Source organism: Carassius auratus, unplaced genomic scaffold, assembly GCF_003368295.1.
Source record: "Carassius auratus strain Wakin unplaced genomic scaffold, ASM336829v1 scaf_tig00008123, whole genome shotgun sequence".
Taxonomy (NCBI): domain Eukaryota; kingdom Metazoa; phylum Chordata; class Actinopteri; order Cypriniformes; family Cyprinidae; genus Carassius; species Carassius auratus.
Genome location: NW_020523908.1, coordinates 217,520 through 239,832, shown reverse-complemented (window position 1 = coordinate 239,832; position 22,313 = coordinate 217,520). Strand labels below are relative to the sequence as shown.

At 38.5% G+C, this 22,313-nt stretch overlaps 3 protein-coding genes across 3 annotated transcripts; all 3 read right to left on the bottom strand.

Moving 5' to 3' along the window:
* Window positions 1-2,772: 2,772 nt before the first annotated feature.
* LOC113071784 (zona pellucida sperm-binding protein 3-like) lies at window positions 2,773-5,466 on the bottom strand. Its single transcript, XM_026245093.1, has 8 exons — window positions 4,885-5,466; window positions 4,531-4,649; window positions 4,334-4,437; window positions 4,085-4,262; window positions 3,262-3,379; window positions 3,103-3,185; window positions 2,954-3,042; window positions 2,773-2,883 (listed from the first exon to the last, which is right to left on the bottom strand). The coding sequence occupies exons 1-8, from the start codon at window positions 5,419-5,421 to the stop codon at window positions 2,804-2,806; spliced, it is 1,308 nt and encodes a 435-aa protein (XP_026100878.1). The 5' UTR covers window positions 5,422-5,466; the 3' UTR covers window positions 2,773-2,803.
* Window positions 5,467-8,682: 3,216 nt separating this feature from the next.
* Window positions 8,683-11,430, bottom strand: LOC113071786 (zona pellucida sperm-binding protein 3-like). The gene is made up of 8 exons (XM_026245095.1): window positions 10,838-11,430; window positions 10,496-10,614; window positions 10,320-10,423; window positions 10,071-10,248; window positions 9,190-9,307; window positions 9,031-9,113; window positions 8,882-8,970; window positions 8,683-8,812 (listed from the first exon to the last, which is right to left on the bottom strand). Exons 1-8 carry the CDS (start codon window positions 11,372-11,374, stop codon window positions 8,733-8,735), a joined length of 1,308 nt encoding a protein of 435 aa, XP_026100880.1. The 5' UTR covers window positions 11,375-11,430; the 3' UTR covers window positions 8,683-8,732.
* Window positions 11,431-12,973: 1,543 nt separating this feature from the next.
* LOC113071785 (zona pellucida sperm-binding protein 3-like) lies at window positions 12,974-15,708 on the bottom strand. The gene is made up of 8 exons (XM_026245094.1): window positions 15,117-15,708; window positions 14,775-14,893; window positions 14,599-14,702; window positions 14,350-14,527; window positions 13,481-13,598; window positions 13,322-13,404; window positions 13,173-13,261; window positions 12,974-13,103 (listed from the first exon to the last, which is right to left on the bottom strand). The coding sequence occupies exons 1-8, from the start codon at window positions 15,651-15,653 to the stop codon at window positions 13,024-13,026; spliced, it is 1,308 nt and encodes a 435-aa protein (XP_026100879.1). The 5' UTR covers window positions 15,654-15,708; the 3' UTR covers window positions 12,974-13,023.
* Between the last annotated feature and the right edge of the window lie 6,605 nt (window positions 15,709-22,313).

The following is a 22,313-nucleotide window of genomic DNA, read 5'->3' as shown; positions in this document are numbered from 1 at the left end:
TCTACTGTATTATCATTAACATATAATTGTTTTTGTTAATATTTTGAATTAGATTCTATTTTTATATTTTCCTGTTTTCACTTTAAGTATAGTTAAAATATTAGTATTTCTTGTTTTTGTTTTAGTAGTTTTTTTATTAGTTTGTTATGACGTTTTAGTGTTAGTTCTTCAAATTAAAAGTAAGTGAAAATGAGATATGTTATAGCTGAAATAAAATGTGAATACATTTCATTAATAAAATGATCAAACAATGGCTTATATTTTTTATATTTTATTATTATTAATTCAGTTAATGTTCCTTCAATAATAACCCTGATATTAGAATATATATTGATATATAGCATAAATATAATTCAATGTGTACTTAAACACACATTTCATATCTTGTAATACTCAAAGATTTCAAATTAGTCTTTGGAAATTTGGCTTGGAGTCTATACTTAGAACAATTGTAATGAATGCTGTTATAAATTTACTTTTACTATTTTTAGTAAAAGTAAAAAAGGTTTACTGCATACTATTATTATTTGTAATAACATTAGTAAACATTTCAAACAGTATGTTGCATTGTTGTCACATGAACATTATGATGAATGCTCATGCAGCACACACTGTAAAGATATAATTACTGAAATAAATACTTAAATTTTATTTTTATCGAAATGTACAATGTCTTTAGGTATTTTGACCAGAGGTTAGGGTGAAGCTAGTGGACTTGATATTGGTTATTTAGTTTACTGCATACAGTATGTTCTTAAAATCAAATGTTAAACAATACACAATATGCACAGATAAAGATTTGAAAATGTATCATCTTCTATTGTTGTAAAAAAAAAACTCATTGCTTTACTACATCCATGTCGCAACCACAAATCAAATAAATATAATTCAGCATTTTTGAAACAGTTCGGAATAAAAATTACATTCTCTATTTTAGCAGTATGCTGTTTTTCTCTCCGCATGATCCTTCCTTTTTCAGTTTGATGAATAAACTAGAAATATATCCCAATTTTAATATCGCTATCTTGACTCATGACTTACTTCACAATTTATTTTTCACACAAAATATTATTACAGTATGCCATTCTGAACAAACCAGTGTTTTCAATGACATATTAGTATGTATCTCTATTACTAAGCACCTTTTGAGAGCCAGACCTGCAATGGAAGCAAATAAAGCTTAGTAAAATTACAGTATCAATAAGTATCGGTCATGCAAGTATGCATCTGCAGTATTTGATGCAACGCGACACGCAGGAGTTAACCACATAAACGCTGTAGTTGTTTAACACTCATGTTGGAGAAACGCAAGGAGGTGAGAACCTCCTGAATCAATACGGAGAAGCTTCACTGCATGATCATGGCTTGGATGTTTCTGAATGCTTTTAAGGTTACAGCTTACATTCACAGAGACGATTTTTCATCAGACTTTGCACCGGGGGAACATTCATCTTCACGGTGTCTATCTCCTTGATGAACACTTCACATAATTACAGCCTGAAGCTCTTCTAGACGTTACATCAATGCCACAAACAATCATCTGGTGTCTGGCACCTCGCTGGGTCATCTGTGAGGTGGATGAGGAAGATAACAACCTTTATCACAGCTAAACACATCAGTTACATAGACTGTGATGTGGCGTTTAGTTGAACGGTGGAAAACAGCAATGGGTGGTTGCTGGAAGGACCCAAAATCATTCCTAATCTTTCCCATTGTTTTGATGTGTTGCAATAACCTGAGAAGGAAAAGAGGTTGATTTACAGATTAGCTCCTGATAGATTTTACATAAGCAGTGCTTGATTTCTGAACATCATGATCTGATCATTTGCCTCGGATTATGCAAGGTTTAGAGGAGTTTGTTTCTTCATCAGATTTGGAGAAATGTATCATTGCATCACTTGCTCACCAATGGATCCTCTGCAGTGAATGGGTGCAAACAAGAAACCATGCTGAAAGTTACATCCAGTCAATTACCTTTGATAGTGGAATTGGACATTAACAACCGCACCTTCGGGACAGGTAATCGGAGTGCCGGCAAATACCACAGAAGTTTAGCTAAGAGCAAAGGTGTAGATAAGCTCATCCGCAGCCATCAGCAAAGGACTAATTGTTACCAAGAAGGTCTTCCTCCGCTACACTGAAAGCATGCAAAAAGCTTTTTTTAATAGCCATGCCATAGAACGAATACATACTTCCAAAGTATAGTAACATAAGACCCAGATATCTGACTGTAGAGGAAGTAACTGTACATCCATCTGGTTGCAAACTGTAGTCTACTGTGAACGGTTTTAGGTTCAATGAGTAATTGGTCTTCTCGGAATTTAATAGGAGAAAAATGGTAATCCAAACTTTTAGATAACACACTGTTAGCTTAGATGATTCACAAGTCTCAGATGGTCTCATTGAACTATATAGTTGAGTAGCATCAACATAACGGTGGAAACTAAACCCATATTTTCTAATAATATTACCAAGGGGCAACATGTAGATTGAAAATAAAGGATCCAAGACAGATCCTTGAGGCAATCCATATTTTACAGGTGAAAAATTAGATGGACCCCCCTTACATAAGTGTAGCGATCAGAGAGGTAGGATCTAAGCAATCTTAGAGCCTGCCATTGAATAACTAGGTTTGTAATCAACCTATGATTATGTTATGATCTATGCGGTCAAATGAATCACTAAGATAAAGTAAAACTAGCAATGAAATCAATCATCTTTAGTGCACCAATCCAAACGGTTTAAACTAGACAGGAGACGCAGAAAAGGTTTTCCCTCATTTATTGAAAGTCAGCCCCCCCATTTATTGAAGACCCGCCAAAGTCTTCTGTCGCCCTTGAACCATTACAGGACCGAGTGAGGCCTTGCCTTCCCAATGAACACCTAGAAAGAGCAAATACCAAAAGTTAAGTAGAGCACATGAAGTGTCAAAAGATCTTAAGCAGCTACCTACCCCCAATAGGAGCATCACTTCCACCATCAGGACCACATGTTGAGTCACAGCAAGCACAAACCTGGTGGTTCCCATCAGCAGCAAGCCACCTGCAACAAGAACAATCAGACGCGGCAGCTTCATCGTGTTCTTAAGCAGCATGAACATACCCGTTGGAAAAGGAGCAGGATTTGTGGAGAGCGTCACTGGGTGCAGAAGCAAGAGTGGCCTTCACGGTACACGTTATGTAGATCTGCAAGAGACACTGGTAAGGGTTCACAAAACCAAAGCAGATGGGAAGAGGACTCCGATTCAGTCAATATACGTACAGAAGGACTGGATCCTCCCTGGAACATGAAAGCCTCCAGCTGGAACCGGATCTTGTCTTCCTGGGTCCGAGGCAAGAAGTGGGAGCTGGAAGCCGTAGCCTTGGCATCCACAAGGCACCTGATAAAGAGTGGGTGACAATTCAAAGAGTCTATAGCAGCAAGTCAACAGACCTTACCCGATTTCTCAGGGACAGTGTGTAAAGAGCAGCTCAAGAACACAAACTTCATGCATAAAGTGCCAGGATTCATTCTGCATCCCATTATGGCTACTTGCGAAGCTTTGGGACAAACGCTCACGTCACACAATTGACTCTTTAACAGACTGCGATTACATAAAGCCGGTCAGTGTAAGCTGGGCGGTCACCATAGTTAATATCTTCCACAAAATGTAACTTCCTTACTGGAGAGAAATATACTACATTCAGATGCCAGTCAGTGTCTTCATTTACACTTATTCATTTAGCGGACACTTATCCAAAGTGACTTACAATTGCAATACATGTCAGAGGTCGCACGCCTCTGGAGCAACTAGGGGTTAAGTGTCTTGCTCAGGGAAACATTGGTGTTTCATAGTGGATTTGAACCCGGGTCTCTCACACCAAAGGCATGCATCTTATCCACTGCGCCAAAACCACCCCATGTGATGAATGGCTAATTTTTGCATGCATTTAAGACTTTATGCCCAAACAGAGGTTTAGAAGCAGTTGCCCATGTCAACCATGTTTTTGGGTTTAACACCTTAGCAAGTTTGTAGATTGAACCAATTCCTCTCATAGCACAAAAGACTTAATCAGTTTTAGAGTATCAAGTGACATGACTTTACCCATGGTTCTCAATGAAGGAATATCTCGGAACAGAAGTCACATCAGGTACTTGGGTGGCCACACAGCGGTCCACAAACACACGCAGGGGGACGTGGTTGTACACCTTCACAGATGCCTCAATATTAATAATGTCACCCAAGTAGTACACATTTGAAGGCCTCTGATAGGACCAGTCATCTGCAAGAGGAAAGAACAGTTTAGGCACGGCATCATTCACAAGGCTTAAGATCTAAAGAAACTACACAAACCCAGCATTAGCTTCATGGAGAACACCAAGACATCTTCGGCAACCTCCGTTGAAGCATAAGGAACCCAAGTTGGACTCAAAGCATCACTGCTCACATTATGGAGCCTGTAGTTCAAGGAGATACCAATTAAACAGTCTTCCGGTTGCAGCCCCTCAAGAAACACGGCTTAAAAATAAGACTTCCATTCAGTCACTTACCTCTGATAGTGGCATTGAAGGCCAACAACTGCACCCTCAGTACGGGTAATCGGTGTGCCAGCAAATGCCACAGGAGTGTAGGTAACAGCAAAGGTGTAGACTAGCTCATCCGCAGTCATCTGTAAGAGAAGGAAGATGTTACCAAGTTGGTTCGGTTCAAATACACTTAAGGTTTAAAAAAAAAAAAAAAAGGGGGTGTCTTAGCAGCCGTGCCATAGAGTTACTTTCTGTCCCCCAAAGCAGCTTTATCAGATTTCAGAAATTGAAAGGTTGGTTTAACATTTAGGTAACAATTGACACCGATGAAGAACCTTTATTGGTTAATCCAGTAAGACATACGGTCACAGTTCTTACCATCAGCACACTATTGCAGTCCTGTAGTGCATATTCAAGGATGAGCACCCCAGAGGCAGAGTCCTCACCAACAACAGGACAGCCTCCCATAGACAAACCAGATGGCTGGATCAGCTGACCATTGCCGAACATATCCTTCTTCACCTCCACATGAACCCGGTCCTCACTGCATTGAACAGCCACACTACTGGGAGTCACAGGTTTCCTCAACTGGAAGTTCACCGCCAACTCACGTTGCACCTCTGGAACGACAGGAAACTTCCAGGACAAAGGCTTGACTGGACCCTGCAACAGCTGCTTCTCCTGAAGACCAAGAGGCTCTTGCGCAAATCCTCCGTAGTCAAGACTCTGGAACGGAGAAGCCTTTTGGAAAGGATTCAAGAACCCTTGAGAAGACAGAGCAGGATCTCTGGAAGCTGAAGTTGATTGTGGCTTCTTGCTGCTTGGACTTTGACTGCGTCTCAAACTTCCCCAAGCATTCTTCAGGTCAAATACCACAATCACAGCCACCACTAATACACCTTGCAAAAAGCCCATCCTGACAAACTTTGACACAGTGTCCACTAGTGCTGAGCTTTGTCATTAAGTAGCTTTAAATTAAGGCGGCTCCTCACCTTTCAGCTTAATTGATTGCCTTTGATTCTCCTCTGGGCTTGTAGAGTTTATTCATTAGCAAATGAGAACATTCTAGAGCAGTGATCCTCAAATCTGACTCTTGAGATCAACTTTCCTGCAGAGTTTAGCTCTAACCCTAATCAAACACACCTGAGTCTGCTAAATATTGTCATCAGGATTGTTAGAAAATCAGAGGTAGGTTTCTTTGATAAGGTTGGAGCTTTTATTTTACTGGAGGAAGCAATATTACAGATTATGGACTCTTAAATTAAAATGATTGATTAATTTATTGCAAACATGCAGGTTTTTGCATCACATGACATTAACTGATGGACTAGAGTCGTGTGGATTAATTGTAGATTTTGTTTGATCAAAAAGTACAAGTTGTTGATTTTGAGTTTTAAATGGAAATCAGTTCTTGAAGCGTTAAAATTAGTCAGTCATCAAAACTGAAATTAATATTAATAGTGAAACATGGATCCAGGGGGTTAATTAATGTCTCCTGAAGTAAATCGATGTGTATTTGGAACAGAAACATCCATATTTAAAACTTTATGAACCATAATCTTTATCTTACACTAATGGATGCATGCAGGTCCATGCGAGAGTGGTGTTAACAATATTAACAACTGTACCGCACTGCACCTCTCATAGGGGAGAGTAGGGGCAAAAGTACCATTTTTCAGAAAAACTTCATTTTAAAAGATAATGTTGTAGACAGAGATATATTTCTGCTGTGGCAAGTAACTCAGAAGTGTGGTCTAACAATACCAGGTGGTATTTTGTAGAAATGTAGAAAGACTTCAGTATAATTTCACTTTGAACATAAGTTGCACATTGTTACTTTCAACCCCATCTGTTGGGACGAAAGTAACACAACAATACAAGCTAGATTTTTTGCTGTTACTCTTATTTTTCTTAAGTATACCTGATTGTGACCTTGTTAATAAATAACTGCAAACATATTTTGTCCTTTATCTTTTCAAAAAAATTATTAAATTACATTTTAAAATTTCATTTTAAAAGTTTCATCAGATGTCTTAAAACCTGACTGTATTTTTTTTATTGTAAATTTCAATGTATTTTTATATAATAATAAAACAATTCTACAGAATGCACAATATAAAAATGTAATCACATTAGCATAATAAAAAAACTCTAAACATAATGTAACAGTAGGCCTATTTATGTTTCCATCCAGTTGTTTTTATGCATGAATTAAAAATGTGCATTAAAACATCTGGAAACACTGCAAATTCACAGGTGGAGGTGTAAAGGCTAAGATATGGCTAAAACCTAAATATAAATGTGATGTAGGAGCTGCCCAGAGAGAGATGTTCCTCTATGTCCAGAAACACCGTCTCAAAAACATCTGGATAAAACCAGACCTCTGTCTGTCTTTCTGAACCTCACTCTGACATTCTTTTGGTATAATATGAAATTAACATTTGTAAGAAATGATGCAAGACACAGAAAATCGCTTTGTTACATTCGTCCCGTGTTACTTTCGCCCCGGTTCTCCCATCTCCCCAGCACTTGGCATACTAAATGGCGACATTATCTTTTCTCAGCGTAGCTGCGGTTTTAACCAAGTAAAACTAATTAGTCAAACCCAAGTTAAAGAATAATAATGTGTATTTGATCAGATATAGCCGCAGATCAAAATTATGTAATGCATTATTTGAATGCTTAGCCAAAGAGATTTTAATGTAGATTTAATTTCAATCTGGACTTCAATTATCACCTATTAACTGCCATTATAAAGCTGGGAGTAGCCAGGACATTTTTAAAACCAATTGTATTCAGATGAAAGTTGTCATATGCACCTAGGATCGAGTGACTAAATTATGGGGCGATTTTTGTTTTTGGCTTAACCATCCCTTCATTAGCAGATATTGTTTCAATTTGAGTATTGTGGCCAATGATTTATAGCGATCTACTGCACCCCCCCCCCCCCCAAAAAAACACACACACACACACACACACACACATTACAACAGTACAGCACAAGAGAGTTGCATTCCACTTTTCTGGATTAATGCATCAGAAACAGGGGGGTAGAATTAAGGGGAGACACATCCCAACTAATATCCAACGACTGCTAAACTGTCCCTAGAATTCATTTATCAATTTAACATATGTAATTTCACATCTGAAATGTTATACCAATGAGATTACCGAAGTTAAAGTAAATGGGCCATGTTAAAAACCGCACACATTCGAGGACACCCATTTAATTTAATGGATACGTAGTCACACACACCAGAGAATAGCAATACTGCATTTAGAGCAACTCACAGGTATTTCACCCAATTCAAGACAGTCCAAAACGGTTAGTTCACTACAGGAATTAAAGTTGCATCAATGGGTTTTAAGTGGTGTTTGACAAAATGGAGCAAACTGACAGCATAAGCGATGGCTATTAGCAGCTCCTGATGTAAAGAACACGAATGGAAAAAGGTTGTGCAGAAAGATACACAACCATCAAGACTAGGATAAAATTTTCGTTTACAGTTTGGGACAAATAGATGTACTGACATTTATTCAGACTTGTGAAACTTTGGCAAACAAGCTTTAAATGAAAACTAAGTGACCTGAAATTAGTCAAAAGGTCTACCAGAAGTGGGTTACTTATTGGGTGCAGGGGTTGCAGTTACTTGGGTTTGTCCTTAAGGTCAAAAGGAAACCAACACCCTTGAGAGACCGTTCCTAACTGAAGGTGAAATTCCAGAAGAGAGACGATCAAAAACTGGAAGGGCACTTTTAACAAACCATTGATCTAAAAGTATGTACCAGCAGGTCCCCACCCTGGTCTAGATGATAATCAAGGAATATGGGGAAACTAAAGAAACTCTACTTGATGCAAGGAGACAAAACTACTGACAAAGCAATAAGTACACCATGTGTACAAATGAGCTGCAGTGCTTCAGGGAAGGGAGTGCTGAAGTAGAAAATTTGAGGCAGATACTGGATTGGCAGAAAAAGTTATAGCATCATGGGCAGTGGATTCCACTTAGTTAAACTGAGCTTTAACCAAGTTCACAGTAGGTCTGGCATTAAATCCAAAGTTAACACTCCCCTACGGAGAAAGGGAGCGCTTCGTTCTAGAAAGAACAGTAGGACTACAACTTTCCCAGCGCATTCAAAGCCAAACTGGTTAAGTAACAAGAAAACCAGAAACAATAGGTTTTTCCGTTTATTGCAAGACAGCTATGGGTCCCCCCCAGCCCAGTTTACTGAAGACCAGCCAAAGTCTTCTGTCGCCCTTGAACCATTACAGGACCGAGTGAGGCCTTGCCTTCCCAATGAACACCTAGAAAGAGCAAATACCCAAGTTAAGTAGAGCACAAAGTGTCAAAAGATCTTAAAAGCAGCTACCTACCCCCAATAGGAGCATCACTTCCACCATCAGGACCACATGTTGAGTCACAGCAAGCACAAACCTGGTGGTTCCCATCAGCAGCAAGCCACCTGCAACAAGAACAATCAGACACGGCAGCTTCATCATGTTCTTAAGCAGCATGAACATACCCGTTGGTAAAGGAACAGGATTTGTGGAGAGCGTCACTGGGTGCAGAAGCAAGAGTGGCCTTCACTGTACACGTTATGTAGATCTGCAAGAGACACCGGTAAGGGTTCACAAAACCAAAGCAGATGGGAAGAGAACGCGGATTCAGTCAATATACGTACAGAAGGACTGGATCCTCCCTGGAACATGAAAGCCTCCAGCTGGAACCGGATCTTGTCTTCCTGGGTTCGAGGCAAGAAGTGGGAGCTGGAAGCCGTAGCCTTGGCATCCACAAGGCACCTGATAAAGAGTGGGTGACAATTCAGTGAGTCTATATCATCAAGTCACCAGACCTTACCCTAATTCCCAGGGAAAGAGTGGGAAAAGAGCAGCTCAAGAACAAACGTTATGCACCAAGTGCCATGATCCATGCTGCATCCCATTATGGCTACTTGCTAAGCTTTGGGACAAATGCTCACGTCACACAATTGACTTTAACAGATTGCGGTCACAGTCACATACAGCCGGTCACTGTAAACTGGGCGGTCACCATAGTGAATATCCTCCACAAAACTTAACTTCCTTACTGGAGAGAAATATACCACACTGAGCTGCCAGTCACGGTCTTCATGTGATGAATGGCTAATTTTTGCATGCATTTAAACTTTATGCCCAAACAGAGGTTTAGAACTAGTTGCCCATGTCACCATGTTTGTGGTTTTAACACCGTAATAGGTTCGTAGATTGAACCAATTCCTGCCAGAGCACAGAAGATTGTGGGTAACATTAGCCATTAATGTGTACAGGTCCACACTTCAAAAACCTAAGATGAAGTGGCCTGAGACTTTTGGCATATGCTTTTCTAACAAGCTACACTTCAGACAAAAATCTCACATGCCATTTAGGATGATAGTATGAACAAGGAGACGGTCATTCTCAGCAATGACAATAAGCACCAAGAGGAGCAAAACCTGTAGTCACTTGACACAACCCAATTCTCAGGTACCAAGTGCTCCCTGAACAAATGTAATCAGCTCTAGAGAATCAAGTGACATGACTTTACCCATGGTTCTCAATGAAGGAATATCTCGGAACAGAAGTCACATCAGGTACTTGGGTGGCCACACAGCGGTCCACAAACACACGCAGGGGGACGTGGTTGTACACCTTCACAGATGCTTCAATATTAATAATGTCACCCAAGTAGTAAACATTTGAAGGCCTCTGATAGGACCAGTCATCTGCAAGAGGAAAGAACAGCTTAGGCACGGCATCATTCACAAGGCTTAAGATCTAAAGAAACTACACAAACCCAGCATGAGCTTCATCGAGAACACCAAAACGTCCTGGCCAACCTCCGTTGAAGCATAAGGAACCCAAGTTGGATTCAAAGCATCACTGCTCACATTATGGAGCCTGTAGTTCAAGGAGATACCAATTAAACAGGCTTCCAGTTACAACACCACAAGAAACAGAAGGGTCACTTACCTTTGATAGTGGCATTGAAGGCCAACAACTGCTCCCTCAGTACGAGTAATCGGCGTGCCAACAAATGCCACAGGAGTGTAGGTAAGAGCAAAGGTGTAGACAAGCTCATCCGCAGTCATCTGTAAGAGATGGAAGTTGTTACCAAGTAGGTTCTTTTCAAATACACTTAAGGTTTAAAAAAAGGGGGGGATAAGCAGCCATGCCATAGAGCTACTTTCTGTCCCCCAAAGCAGCTTTGCTATCAAATTTCAGAAACCGAAAGATTGGTTTAACATTAAGGTAACGATTTACACCGATGAAGAACCTTTATTGGTTAATCCAGGAAGACATAACAGTTCTTACCATTAGCACACTATTGCAGTCCTGCAGTGCATATTCAAGGATGAGCACCCCGGAGGCAGAGTCCTCACCAACAACAGGACAGCCTCCCATAGACAAACCAGATGGTTGGATCAGCTGACCATTGCCAAACATATCCTTCCTCACCTCCACATGAACCCGGTCCTCACTGCATTGAACAGCCACACTACTGGGAGTCACAGGTTGCCTCAACTGGAAGTTCACCGCCAACTCACGTTGCACCTCTGGAACGATGGGAAACTTCCAGGACAAAGGCTTGACTGGACCCTGCAACAGCTGCTTCTCCTGAAGACCAAGAGGCTCTTGCGCAAATCCTCCGTAGCCAAGACTCTGGAACTGAGAAGCCTTTTGGAAAGGATTCAAGAACCCTTGAGAAGGAAGAGCAGGATCTCTGGAAGCTGAAGCTGATTGTGGCTTCTTGCTGCTTGGACTTTGACTGCGTCTCAAACTTCCCCAAGCATTCTTCAGGTCAAATACCACAATCACAGCCACCACTAATACACCTTGCAAAAAGCCCATCCTGACAAACTTTGACACAGTGTCCACTAGTGCTAAGCTTTGTCATTAAGTACAGCTTTATATTAAGGTGGCTCCTCACCTTTCAGCTTAATTGATTACCTTTGATTCTCCTCTGGGCTTGTAGAGTTTATGCATTAGCAAATGAGAACATTCTAGAGCAGTGATCCTCAAATCTGACTCGTGAGATCCACAACTGCCATTATAAAGCTGGGAATAGCCAGGACATTTTTAAAACCAATTGTATTCAGATGAAAGTTGTCATATGCACCTAGGATCGAGTGACTAAATTATGGCGCAATTTTAGTTTTTGGCTTAACCATCCCTTCATTAGCAGATATTGTTTCAATTGGAGTATTGTGGCCAATGATTTATAGCAATCTACTGCACCAAAAAAAAAAACACCTTACAACAGTACAGCACAAGAGAGATACATTCCACTTTTCTGAATTAATGCATCAGAAACAGGGGGGTAGAATTAAGGGGGGACACATCCCAACTAATATCCAACGACTGCTAAACTGTGCCTAGAATTCATTTATCAATTTAACATATGTAATTTCACATCATACCAATGACATTACTGAAGAAATTGAAGTAAATGGGCAATGTTAAAAACTGCACACATTCAAGGACATGCATTTAATTTTTTTTAATGGACAAGTAGTCACACACCAGAGAATAGCAATACTGCATTTAGAGCAACTCACAGGTATTGCACCCAATTCAAGATGGTCCAAAACCGTTATAGAAGTTCACTAAAGGAATTAAAGTTGCATCAATGGGTTTTAAGTGGTGTTTGACAAAACAGAGCAAACTGAAAGCACAAGCTATGGCTATTAGCAGCTCCCTATGTAAAGAATACAAATGGAAAAAGGTTGTGCAGAAAGATACACAACCATCCAGCCTAGCATAAAATCATTATGAACATTTACAGTTTGGGACAAATAAATGTACTGACATTTATTCAGACTTCTGAAATGAAACAAGCTTTAAAATGAAGACTAAGTGACCTGAAACTAGTCAAAAGGTCTACCAGAAATGGGTAACTTATTGGGTGCAGGGGTTGCGGTTACTTGGGTTTGTCCTTCTGTCAAAAGGAAACCAACACCCTTGGGAGACTGTTCCTAACTGAAGGTGAAATTCCAGAAGAGAGACCATCAAAAACCGGAAGTGCACTTTTAACAAACCATTGATCTAAGAGTTTGTACCAGCAGGTCCCCACCCTGGTCTAGAAGATAATCAAGGAACATGGGGAAACTAAAGAAACTCTACTTGATGCAGGGAGAAATAAAACTGACACAAAGCAATAAGTACACCATGTGTACAAATGAGCTGCAGTGCTTCAGGGAAGGGAGTGCTGAGGTAGAAAATTTGAGGCAGAGACTGGATTGGCAGAAAAAGTTATAGCATCATGGGCAGTGGATTCCACTTAGTTAAACTGAGCTTTAACCAAGTTCACAGTTGGTCTGGCATTAAATCCAAAGTTAACACTCCCCTACGGAGAAAGGGAGCGCTTCGTTCTAGAAAGAACAGTAGGACTACAACTTTCCCAGCGCATTCAAAGCCAAACTGTTTAAGTAACAAGAAAACCAGAAACAATAGGTTTTTCCGTTTATTTCAAGCCAGCTATGGGTCCCCCCCAGCCCAGTTTACTGAAGACCAGCTAAAGTCTTCTGTCGCCCTTGAACCATTACAGGACCGAGTGAGGCCTTGCCTTCCCACTGAAAACCTAGAAAGAGCAAATACCCAAGTTAAGTAGAGCACATGAAGTGTCAAAAGATCTTAAGCAGCTACCTACCCCCAATAGGAGCATCACTTCCACCATCAGGACCACATGTTGAGTCACAGCAAGCACAAACCTGGTGGTTCCCATCAGCAGCGAGCCACCTGCAACAAGAACAATCAGACACGGCAGCTTCATCGTGTTCTTAAGCAGCATGAACATACCCGTTGGAAAAGGAACAGGATTTGTGGAGAGCGTCACTGGGTGCAGAAGCAAGAGTGGCCTTCACGGTACACGTTATGTAGATCTGCAAGAGACACCAGTAAGGGTTCACAAAACCAAAGCAGATGGGAAGAGAACGCAGATTCAGTCAATATACGTACAGAAGGACTGGATCCTCCCTGGAACATGAAAGCCTCCAGCTGGAACCGGATCTTGTCTTCCTGGGTCCGAGGCAAGAAGTGGGAGCTGGAAGCCGTAGCCTTGGAATCCACAAGGCACCTGATAAAGAGTGGGTGACAATTCAGTGCATCTATATCATCAAGTCACCAGACCTTACCCTAATTCCCAGGGAAAGAGAGCAGCCCAAGAACAAATGCACCAAGTGCCATGATCCATGCTGCATCCCATTATGGCTACTTGCTAAGCTTTGGGACAAACGCTCACGTCACAATTGACTTTTTAACAGATTGCGGTCACAGTCACATACAGCCGGTCACTGTAAACTGGGCGGTCACCATATTGAATATCCTCCACAAAACTTAACTTCCTTACTGGAGAGAAAGATACCACACTGAGCTGCCAGTCACGGTCTTCATGTGATGAATGGCTAATTTTTGCATGCATTTAAACTTGATGCCCAAACAGAAGTTTAGAACTAGTTGCCCATGTCACCATGTTTGTGGTTTTAACACCGTAATAGGTTCGTAGATTGAACCAATTCCTGCCAGAGCACAGAAGATTGTGGGTAACATTAGCCATTAATGTGTACAGGTCCACACTTCAAAAACCTAAGATGAAGTGGCCTGGGACTTTTGGCATATGCTTTTTTCTAACAAGCTACACTTCAGACAAAAATCTCACATACCATTTAGGATGGTAGTATGAACAAGGAGACGGTCATTCTCAGCAATGACAATAAGCACCAAGAGGAGCAAAACCTGTAGTCACTTGACGCAACCCAATTCTCAGGTACCAAGTGCTCCCTGAACAAATGTAATCAGCTCTAGAGAATCTAGTGACAGGACTTTACCCATGGTTCTCAATGAAGGAATATCTCGGAACAGAAGTCACATCAGGTACTTGGGTGGCCACACAGCGGTCCACAAACACACGCAGGGGGACGTGGTTGTACACCTTCACAGATGCTTCAATATTAATAATGTCACCCAAGTAGTAAACATTTGAAGGCCTCTGATAAGACCAGTCATCTGCAAGAGGAAAGAACAGCTTAGGCACGGCATCATTCACAAGGCTTAAGATCTAAAGAAACTACACAAACCCAGCATGAGCTTCATGGAGAACACCAAAACGTCCTGGCCAACCTCCGTTGAAGCATAAGGAACCCAAGTTGGATTCAAAGCATCACTGCTCACATTATGGAGCCTGTAGTTCAAGGAGATACCAATTAAACAGGCTTCCAGTTACAACACCACAAGAAACAGAAGGGTCACTTACCTTTGATAATGGCATTGAATGCCAACAACTGCACCCTCAGTACGGGTAATCGGCGTGCCAACAAATGCCACAGGAGTGTAGGTAACAGCAAAGGTATAGACGAGGTCATCCGCAGTCATCTGTAAGAGATGGAAGTTGTTACCAAGTAGGTTCTTTTCAAATACACTTAAGGTTTAAAAAAGGGGGGGGATAAGCAGCCATGCCATAGAGCTACTTTCTGTCCCCCAAAGCAGCTTTGCTATCAGATTTCAGAAACCGAAAGATTGGTTTAACATTAAGGTAACGATTTACACCGATGAAGAACCTTTATTGGTTAATCCAGGAAGACATAACAGTTCTTACCATTAGCACACTATTGCAGTCCTGCAGTGCATATTCAAGGATGAGCACCCCGGAGGCAGAGTCCTCACCAACAACAGGACAGCCTCCCATAGACAAACCAGATGGTTGGATCAGCAGACCATTGCCAAACATATCCTTCCTCACCTCCACATGAACCCGGTCCTCACTGCATTGAACAGCCACACTACTGGGAGTCACAGGTTGCCTCAACTGGAAGTTCACCGCCAACTCACGTTGCACCTCTGGAACGATGGGAAACTTCCAGGACAAAGGCTTGACTGGACCCTGCAACAGCTGCTTCTCCTGAAGACCAAGAGGCTCTTGCGCAAATCCTCCGTAGCCAAGACTCTGGAACTGAGAAGCCTTTTGGAAAGGATTCAAGAACCCTTGAGAAGGAAGAGCAGGATCTCTGGAAGCTGAAGTTGATTGTGGCTTCTTGCTGCTTGGACTTTGACTGCGTCTCAAACTTCCCCAAGCATTCTTCAGGTCAAATACCACAATCACAGCCACCACTAATACACCTTGCAAAAAGCCCATCCTGACAAACTTTGACACAGTGTCCACTAGTGCTAAGCTTTGTCATTAAGTACAGCTTTATATTAAGGTGGCTCCTCACCTTTCAGCTTAATTGATTACCTTTGATTCTCCTCTGGGCTTGTAGAGTTTATGCATTAGCAAATGAGAACATTCTAGAGCAGTGATCCTCAAATCTGACTCGTGAGATCCACTTTCCTGCAGAGTTTAGCTCTAACCCTAATCAAACACACCTGAGTCTGCTAGATATTGTCTTCAGGATTCTTAGAAAATCAGAGGTTTCTTTGATTAGAGTTGGAGCAAAACTCTGCAGGAAAATGGATCTCGCGAGCCAGATTTGAGGATCACTGTTGTAGAGCTTCAGGCTGGAAAACAGTTAATGTCATTTAAAAAACACATAAGATCACATAAATAATAGCGATTATTCATAAGTAATACATTTTTATAGTTTTTAGTATATTATTGGAAAAAATTTGGTAAAATTTAGCATTTCATTACTTGTTCAACAATGGACCACCTGCAGTGGATAGAGTGGCATTAGAACAGCCTTCATTAAACAGTGACAATGTCATGGGTTCGATTCCAAGGTAATGCAAGAACTGATAAAATGTACACATTTAATTCAATTTATATAAAAGCATTTGTCAACTGCATGTAAATGTAGAATCTTTAACATTTGTTGTTTGATGCAAAACTGGCAACGACTTATTTTGTTTAAAAAAACCTTCCAATAGCTCAAATAATGACACAGGGTTGCCCACTCTCACGCATCTAGCGTTTAAATAAAAAAAATTGCAACACATGGCCCATATACAGTAGCTTCATCTAACACTAGCAAGGCTATGGGTTTGATTCACAGGGAATGCATGACTTAATAAAATGTCCACCTTTTTTTAATTATTTATTTGTCAGGGACAATAGACAGTCAAAAAATTGCCCCAGAATTAGCTACAGAGCTAGATTTCACGTTCAATACAACGTAAGTCCCTTTGGATAAAATGATCCAAATGCATGATTGCAAATGTAAAGGCTTGTTCATCGTAATCATACCTTGATGTTCAAGCCTGGTCTTTTAGGCTTACATATATTTTCAGATTTTTTCACAAGCATGAAGAAAAATGTAGTATATTAATTAGCATTATTTGTGTCCATCATGATTCATAGACATACAAAATTTATACATTTAACCAATGTGACTAACAGTGCATTATATATTGTACCAGTTTTCTTTCCTTAGGATTCAAACCCATGAATTTGCTGTCGCGAGCACTATGCTTTAACAAGTAAATAACAGGAAACCTATGAAAGGGAAAGAAAAAGATTAAAAATCAAATAAATATAATGACGGCTGTACAGATGGAAAAAGGCCCTTAACATATGAATATAAAAACCAATTTTGAGCAAAACGCTTCCTTTAAATGTAGCAAGACATATTCTTTTATTTATTACAATTAATGTAATCATAATTAATTTAAATCATGTTTTTATAAACAAAATAAACATATTACCCATTCTGTATTTTTTCTTTGTTAGTCTTTACTGTCTGTTAAAGTCCCATTAGCATCATTGTAAACTAGTGTAAATACATAGTTTTCTGCATTATTCCCTACACCAGCTCAATGAAGATTTTTCCCACTGTTAGTATTGTGGGTAAGGGATAGAGGATGTTGGACAGGCGGTCTTTATTTCAGCATGCTGGCACAGACGACGTGTGTGACATTGATCTCTGTGGCTTGAGTTCAGCCTGACCAGTACAATTTTGTGGATTTCAGTGCAATCTCCATTTATGATTTTCCACCAGGAGTTTAGCTTTTTTTACTACGACAGTTTCAGCATTTAAATCTGGGCCATTAGCTATATGCCTTTTATATAAAGGATCTGAATTAGGGTAAAAGGAAGCATACACTGTTTTATGCACGGCATTTATTGATGTCACATCACTTCTGATTTTCTGGTGTCCTTCAATATAAATTTAAATAATATATATATGCATCTCAATGACAAGTATATTCAAGTATCTCAATGATTGTCATTTTTATAAATTAAATTTTTAATATAAAAAATTATAAAAATAACAAAAACACAATTATTAAAAAAATCAAAATATTAATAAAAATTATTGTTATCTCAATGTCACTAAAGTATATTTGATAAGAAAATTAAGTATTAAAAGTATGAAATATATTATTAAATAAATAAAAATAATAAAACATGCACAATACATTAAAAAAGTTATAAAAAAAATAACAAAATTGATAACATTTGAACTAATATTGAAATAAAAAATAATTCAAAATAATGATTTTAACAAAGTATAATGTGGTCTTCATGGCAAAAAAAAAAAAAAAAAAAAAAAACAACAACAAAAAACCAGCAACAGCAACGGCAGATGATCTGAGGAATCATTCATGTCTGGAACCCAGACGCTGCAGTAAGTTTAACACTTCTGATCACTTCTGGTCTGATCACATCACTTACATTAAGCACAAGTTAAAGTTATAGTAATACTTGCTTTAGGAAACACATGACTTATAATGACACGGTACTTTCTACTAGATACAGCAGCTCAAGTCTGTTCTTCTCATTTAACCGGACAGATGTTTTTCTGTGGTTGCTTTTGGGTAGGAAATGATCACAGATGATTGTGGCTACTGCTAAGAGAATCACAGTGTGTGAATTTGTCAAACATTTGCATCAGCAGAAACTGGAATATCCTGCTCTTAGAGGAAAAAATAAGCAAGATTTAATGCCATTCGAGCATGCATTGAGCCCATAATGCCGTGCAATGTCCTAAAATGTAATACAGTTATTAAAGCGATAATCTTGGTTTTATAATTTCCCAACATTTCTCATCATAAACGACTTCCCCTTTCCTGATAAACCACATACAGCATCCAAAACATTATTTTTTTCGTGCTATAATCTATAATTAAAGTCCATATCTATATCAAAATCTATGTTTAATAAACTGAGTGTATGTTTTTTTTTAATTAAAATGCAGGTGAAAATATAGAGGTATACTGATAGAGAAGTCTATTATTAAGAAGCAGAAGGTATTTGGTAAAACACAAATCCTCCCTCGATCAGGACGTCTCTCGAAACTGGATGAAAGAGCAGGAGGAAGCTGTTCAGAGGTGAACAAGAGGCCGACAGCTGCAGGAATCTATGACAAAGAGTGGGCATTGTATGCATGTGACAACAATATCACAGATTCTCCACAAATGTGGCTTGTATGGAAGGGTTGCAAGAAAAAAAAGACACTCACAGTAAAGCATGGAGGTGGTGATGTCCTGTTATGGGGAGTTTCTCTTCAGCAGGGACTGGAGCACTTGTCAGGGTAGAAGGAAAAATAAATTCTTGAGGAATCTGCTGCCCTCTGCCAGAAAGAAAGTTTACCTTTCAACATGATAATGACACAAAGCACATAGAAGAACTGAGCACACAGTGGTTGAAGGAGAAAAGGGTGAATGTCTTTGCATGACCTCATGACTGGAATCCCAATGAAAATCTGTGGAATGACTTGAAGACTGGAGTCCACAAATGCTCGCCATCAAATAAACTAAATAGAGCACTTCTGCAAAGAAGAGTGGGGAAATATTGCAAAGTCTAGATGTAGAGTTGGTAGAGACAGAGACAAATCCCAACAGACTAAAGGCTGTAATTAAAGCAAAAGGTGGTTCAACAAAATACTGACACAATAGGCTGACCCTTTTTCCAACTCTGTGTTTTTATTTTTGTAGTTTTTGTCTGACATGTTGGTGCTATATCATTTACTTGGATGTTATAAGTTGCTCTGAGTCAATATAGCTGGATAAAACAAAAACTGTGTCTTGATTTCAGGCTGCAAAGCATCAAAATGTGATTATTTTAAAAGGGGGTGATTATTTTCTATACCCACTGTATATATTTTCTTTTCCTTGTCCATTAAAAAAATTTGGAAATTGAAATTATTAAATATCAGTGTTTGTTAAACTAAACCCATATATAAAAATATAAATATATTGATAAATATATATTTGAATTACATTTTATTAACACTACTATATTGAAAATATATCACTACATTCCATTTTAACTTTTTCTTCTGCTTTTTTTTTTTTTACATTTTAAAAGGTATATATTTACAGTATATATTTCCAACCTTTCCCCCCATTTATTTTTTCAGTGTATGAAATAAAAATACTGGCGAAGGGATATAAAACAGTTAACATAGTAATAATAAATTTGTAACTTTTTTTTTTTTATTTGAGCTGTATGTTTTAATCAACATGAATCAACAGATACTTTCAGTTTTATCATGTCTCATCACAAAAGCTCCGCACTTCCCCTTTCCTGATAAACCGCAGCGTTCAGAAGCACCGACACTTCCAGCAAAAGTCCTGCCTGGTTCCTTCTGCAGTAAATGATAATTATTATCTGTTTCAAAGGCTTTGAAAGAGCAGGAGGTTAATGAGTCAGAGAGCTCTTTCATGTGGTGGAGTCTGAACACACGGGGTTCGGTGGACAGTATCTGCTGCATCTGGGTCCGGCGCTGCACACAGGGGCTGCAGAAGAGCATTGCAAACATTCCCTTCTAATTGTACACTTGTTGTCTTCAAAGGACAGAAGCTGTAGCCTAAGATTCATGGAATCTGGGATACAACAATAAGCCACACATCCGTCCAGCCCAAAGCCGCAGGCTATTTAAAGATAAAGTAGGCTGTAGTTTTTTGCCACTAAATGAAGCACCCACCCTTCCGCCGCGCTACATATTGGAAACAGATGCCGTTGGTTGTGACGCTCAGCTAATTTTTGTGGATTGTGATTTTTTTTTTTTGACATAGATTACAGTTGGTTGCCTAAGCCAGCAAACAGATCACCATTTATAAAGACAATTCATTCCTAAACACACAGTTTAGCTCTGATATACGGTACAACAAACAGCTGCAAGCATAATGACTGTTTACAAACAGGTTGCAATTAGTCCCGCCTCCAAACTCACGCTATTGGTCAATGTTGGTCATGGTTAGTATTGTAATTTAATAACTGGAAATAGTTAAAGAAGAACATTTTAACTAAATATAATTACAAAGTAAAGCAATAAACCATTAGAGCTTCATTGATTATACAGTATGATTATTTGATCAGCGTTCAATAAATAGTTTAGCCCATACAGTACAATTTATTATTATTTATATCAATAATATATTTAAAGTCCATTGTAGTTGTTTGTTTGTTAATTTATTTATTGTATTTTTTTTTAAATGAGCCGAAACCTGGTAAAAGCATTAAGATTAAATATAAATCTTCAAAAAAAAAAAAAAAATAATAATAATAATAATAATAATAATATATATATATATATATATATATATATATATATATATATATATATATATATATATATATATATATTTAAATATATGTATATGTTTAAATTATATTTTAATATCATTTATATTGAAAATTATTATTATTATTATTTTGTACTTTTTAAAATGAGGTTAAATGTGAAATATATGACTAGAGTAACATATAAATGTTTTTGACATATGGGTGTTATCTGGACTAATTGTTATCTGTTTATTGACATTTTACAGTGGCTATTGAGGATCTGGCGAACTCTACCTTTAATAAACTGCTAACATGCATTAAGAAGATCAGGCTGAAATGCATGACTGATCTGTCTATCAGCAGCTCTGCATCTCTCTTTCATTTGAGCTGACAGTGTAAGATCGATTCGCAGCTGTGTTGTGGGGTTTGCTACTGTGAGACGCTGCTACTTATACCATAATTACTGCATCTGCTCTGTATTTAAAGACCTCCAACTCAATGTTTTGACAACTTTACGGCCACACTTAACTGTCAGCGAAAGATCTGAAGTGTTCAGAGACATTTTTAGGGGGCAACAATCAGCGCGTGCAAATGTAAAGGCGTCAAACACACAATTTGGTTGTGCAGTGCATTAATGCAAACTTTCAGATGTGAAACAGCTGCCATTCATTATCCAGTGGTTGATCCTCATTAGACTTTCATTAGTCTTTACTTTTCTACAGAACAATTTCTAATACTTGTGGTAGATGTTTTTGCTGCTGTTATCGCACCACAGTGATGTCACTTCCTGGAGGATGATGTCACTGAGGGTTGTGCTAGTTCTAGGGACAGTTTATTATGAATCTATTATATGAAGTACTTTGAATTACCATTGAATTACCTTCTTTTTTATAGTACTTTTCATTTATAATAATAATAATAATGAATTCATTACATTTTATATAGCACTTTTCTAGGCACTCAACTATTTATTTGTATTATATATATATATATATATATATATATATATATATATATATATATATATATATATATATATATATATATATATATATATAATAAGTAGGGCCAAGAATATCTCCTAATAAATAAACAAGTCTTATTATATAAAAATTAATTTCAGCTAGTTGTCGAGAAATATTTCTAATTTTTATTTAGATTAACCTAATGTAGTAAAATAACTAAAGCTATAATACAAATTACTGAAACACACACACACACACACACACACACACACACACATATATATATATATATATATATATATATATATATATATATATATATATATATATATATATTAATACTTCAAAATATTATTTATTAAAAAAAACTACTAATATCACAATG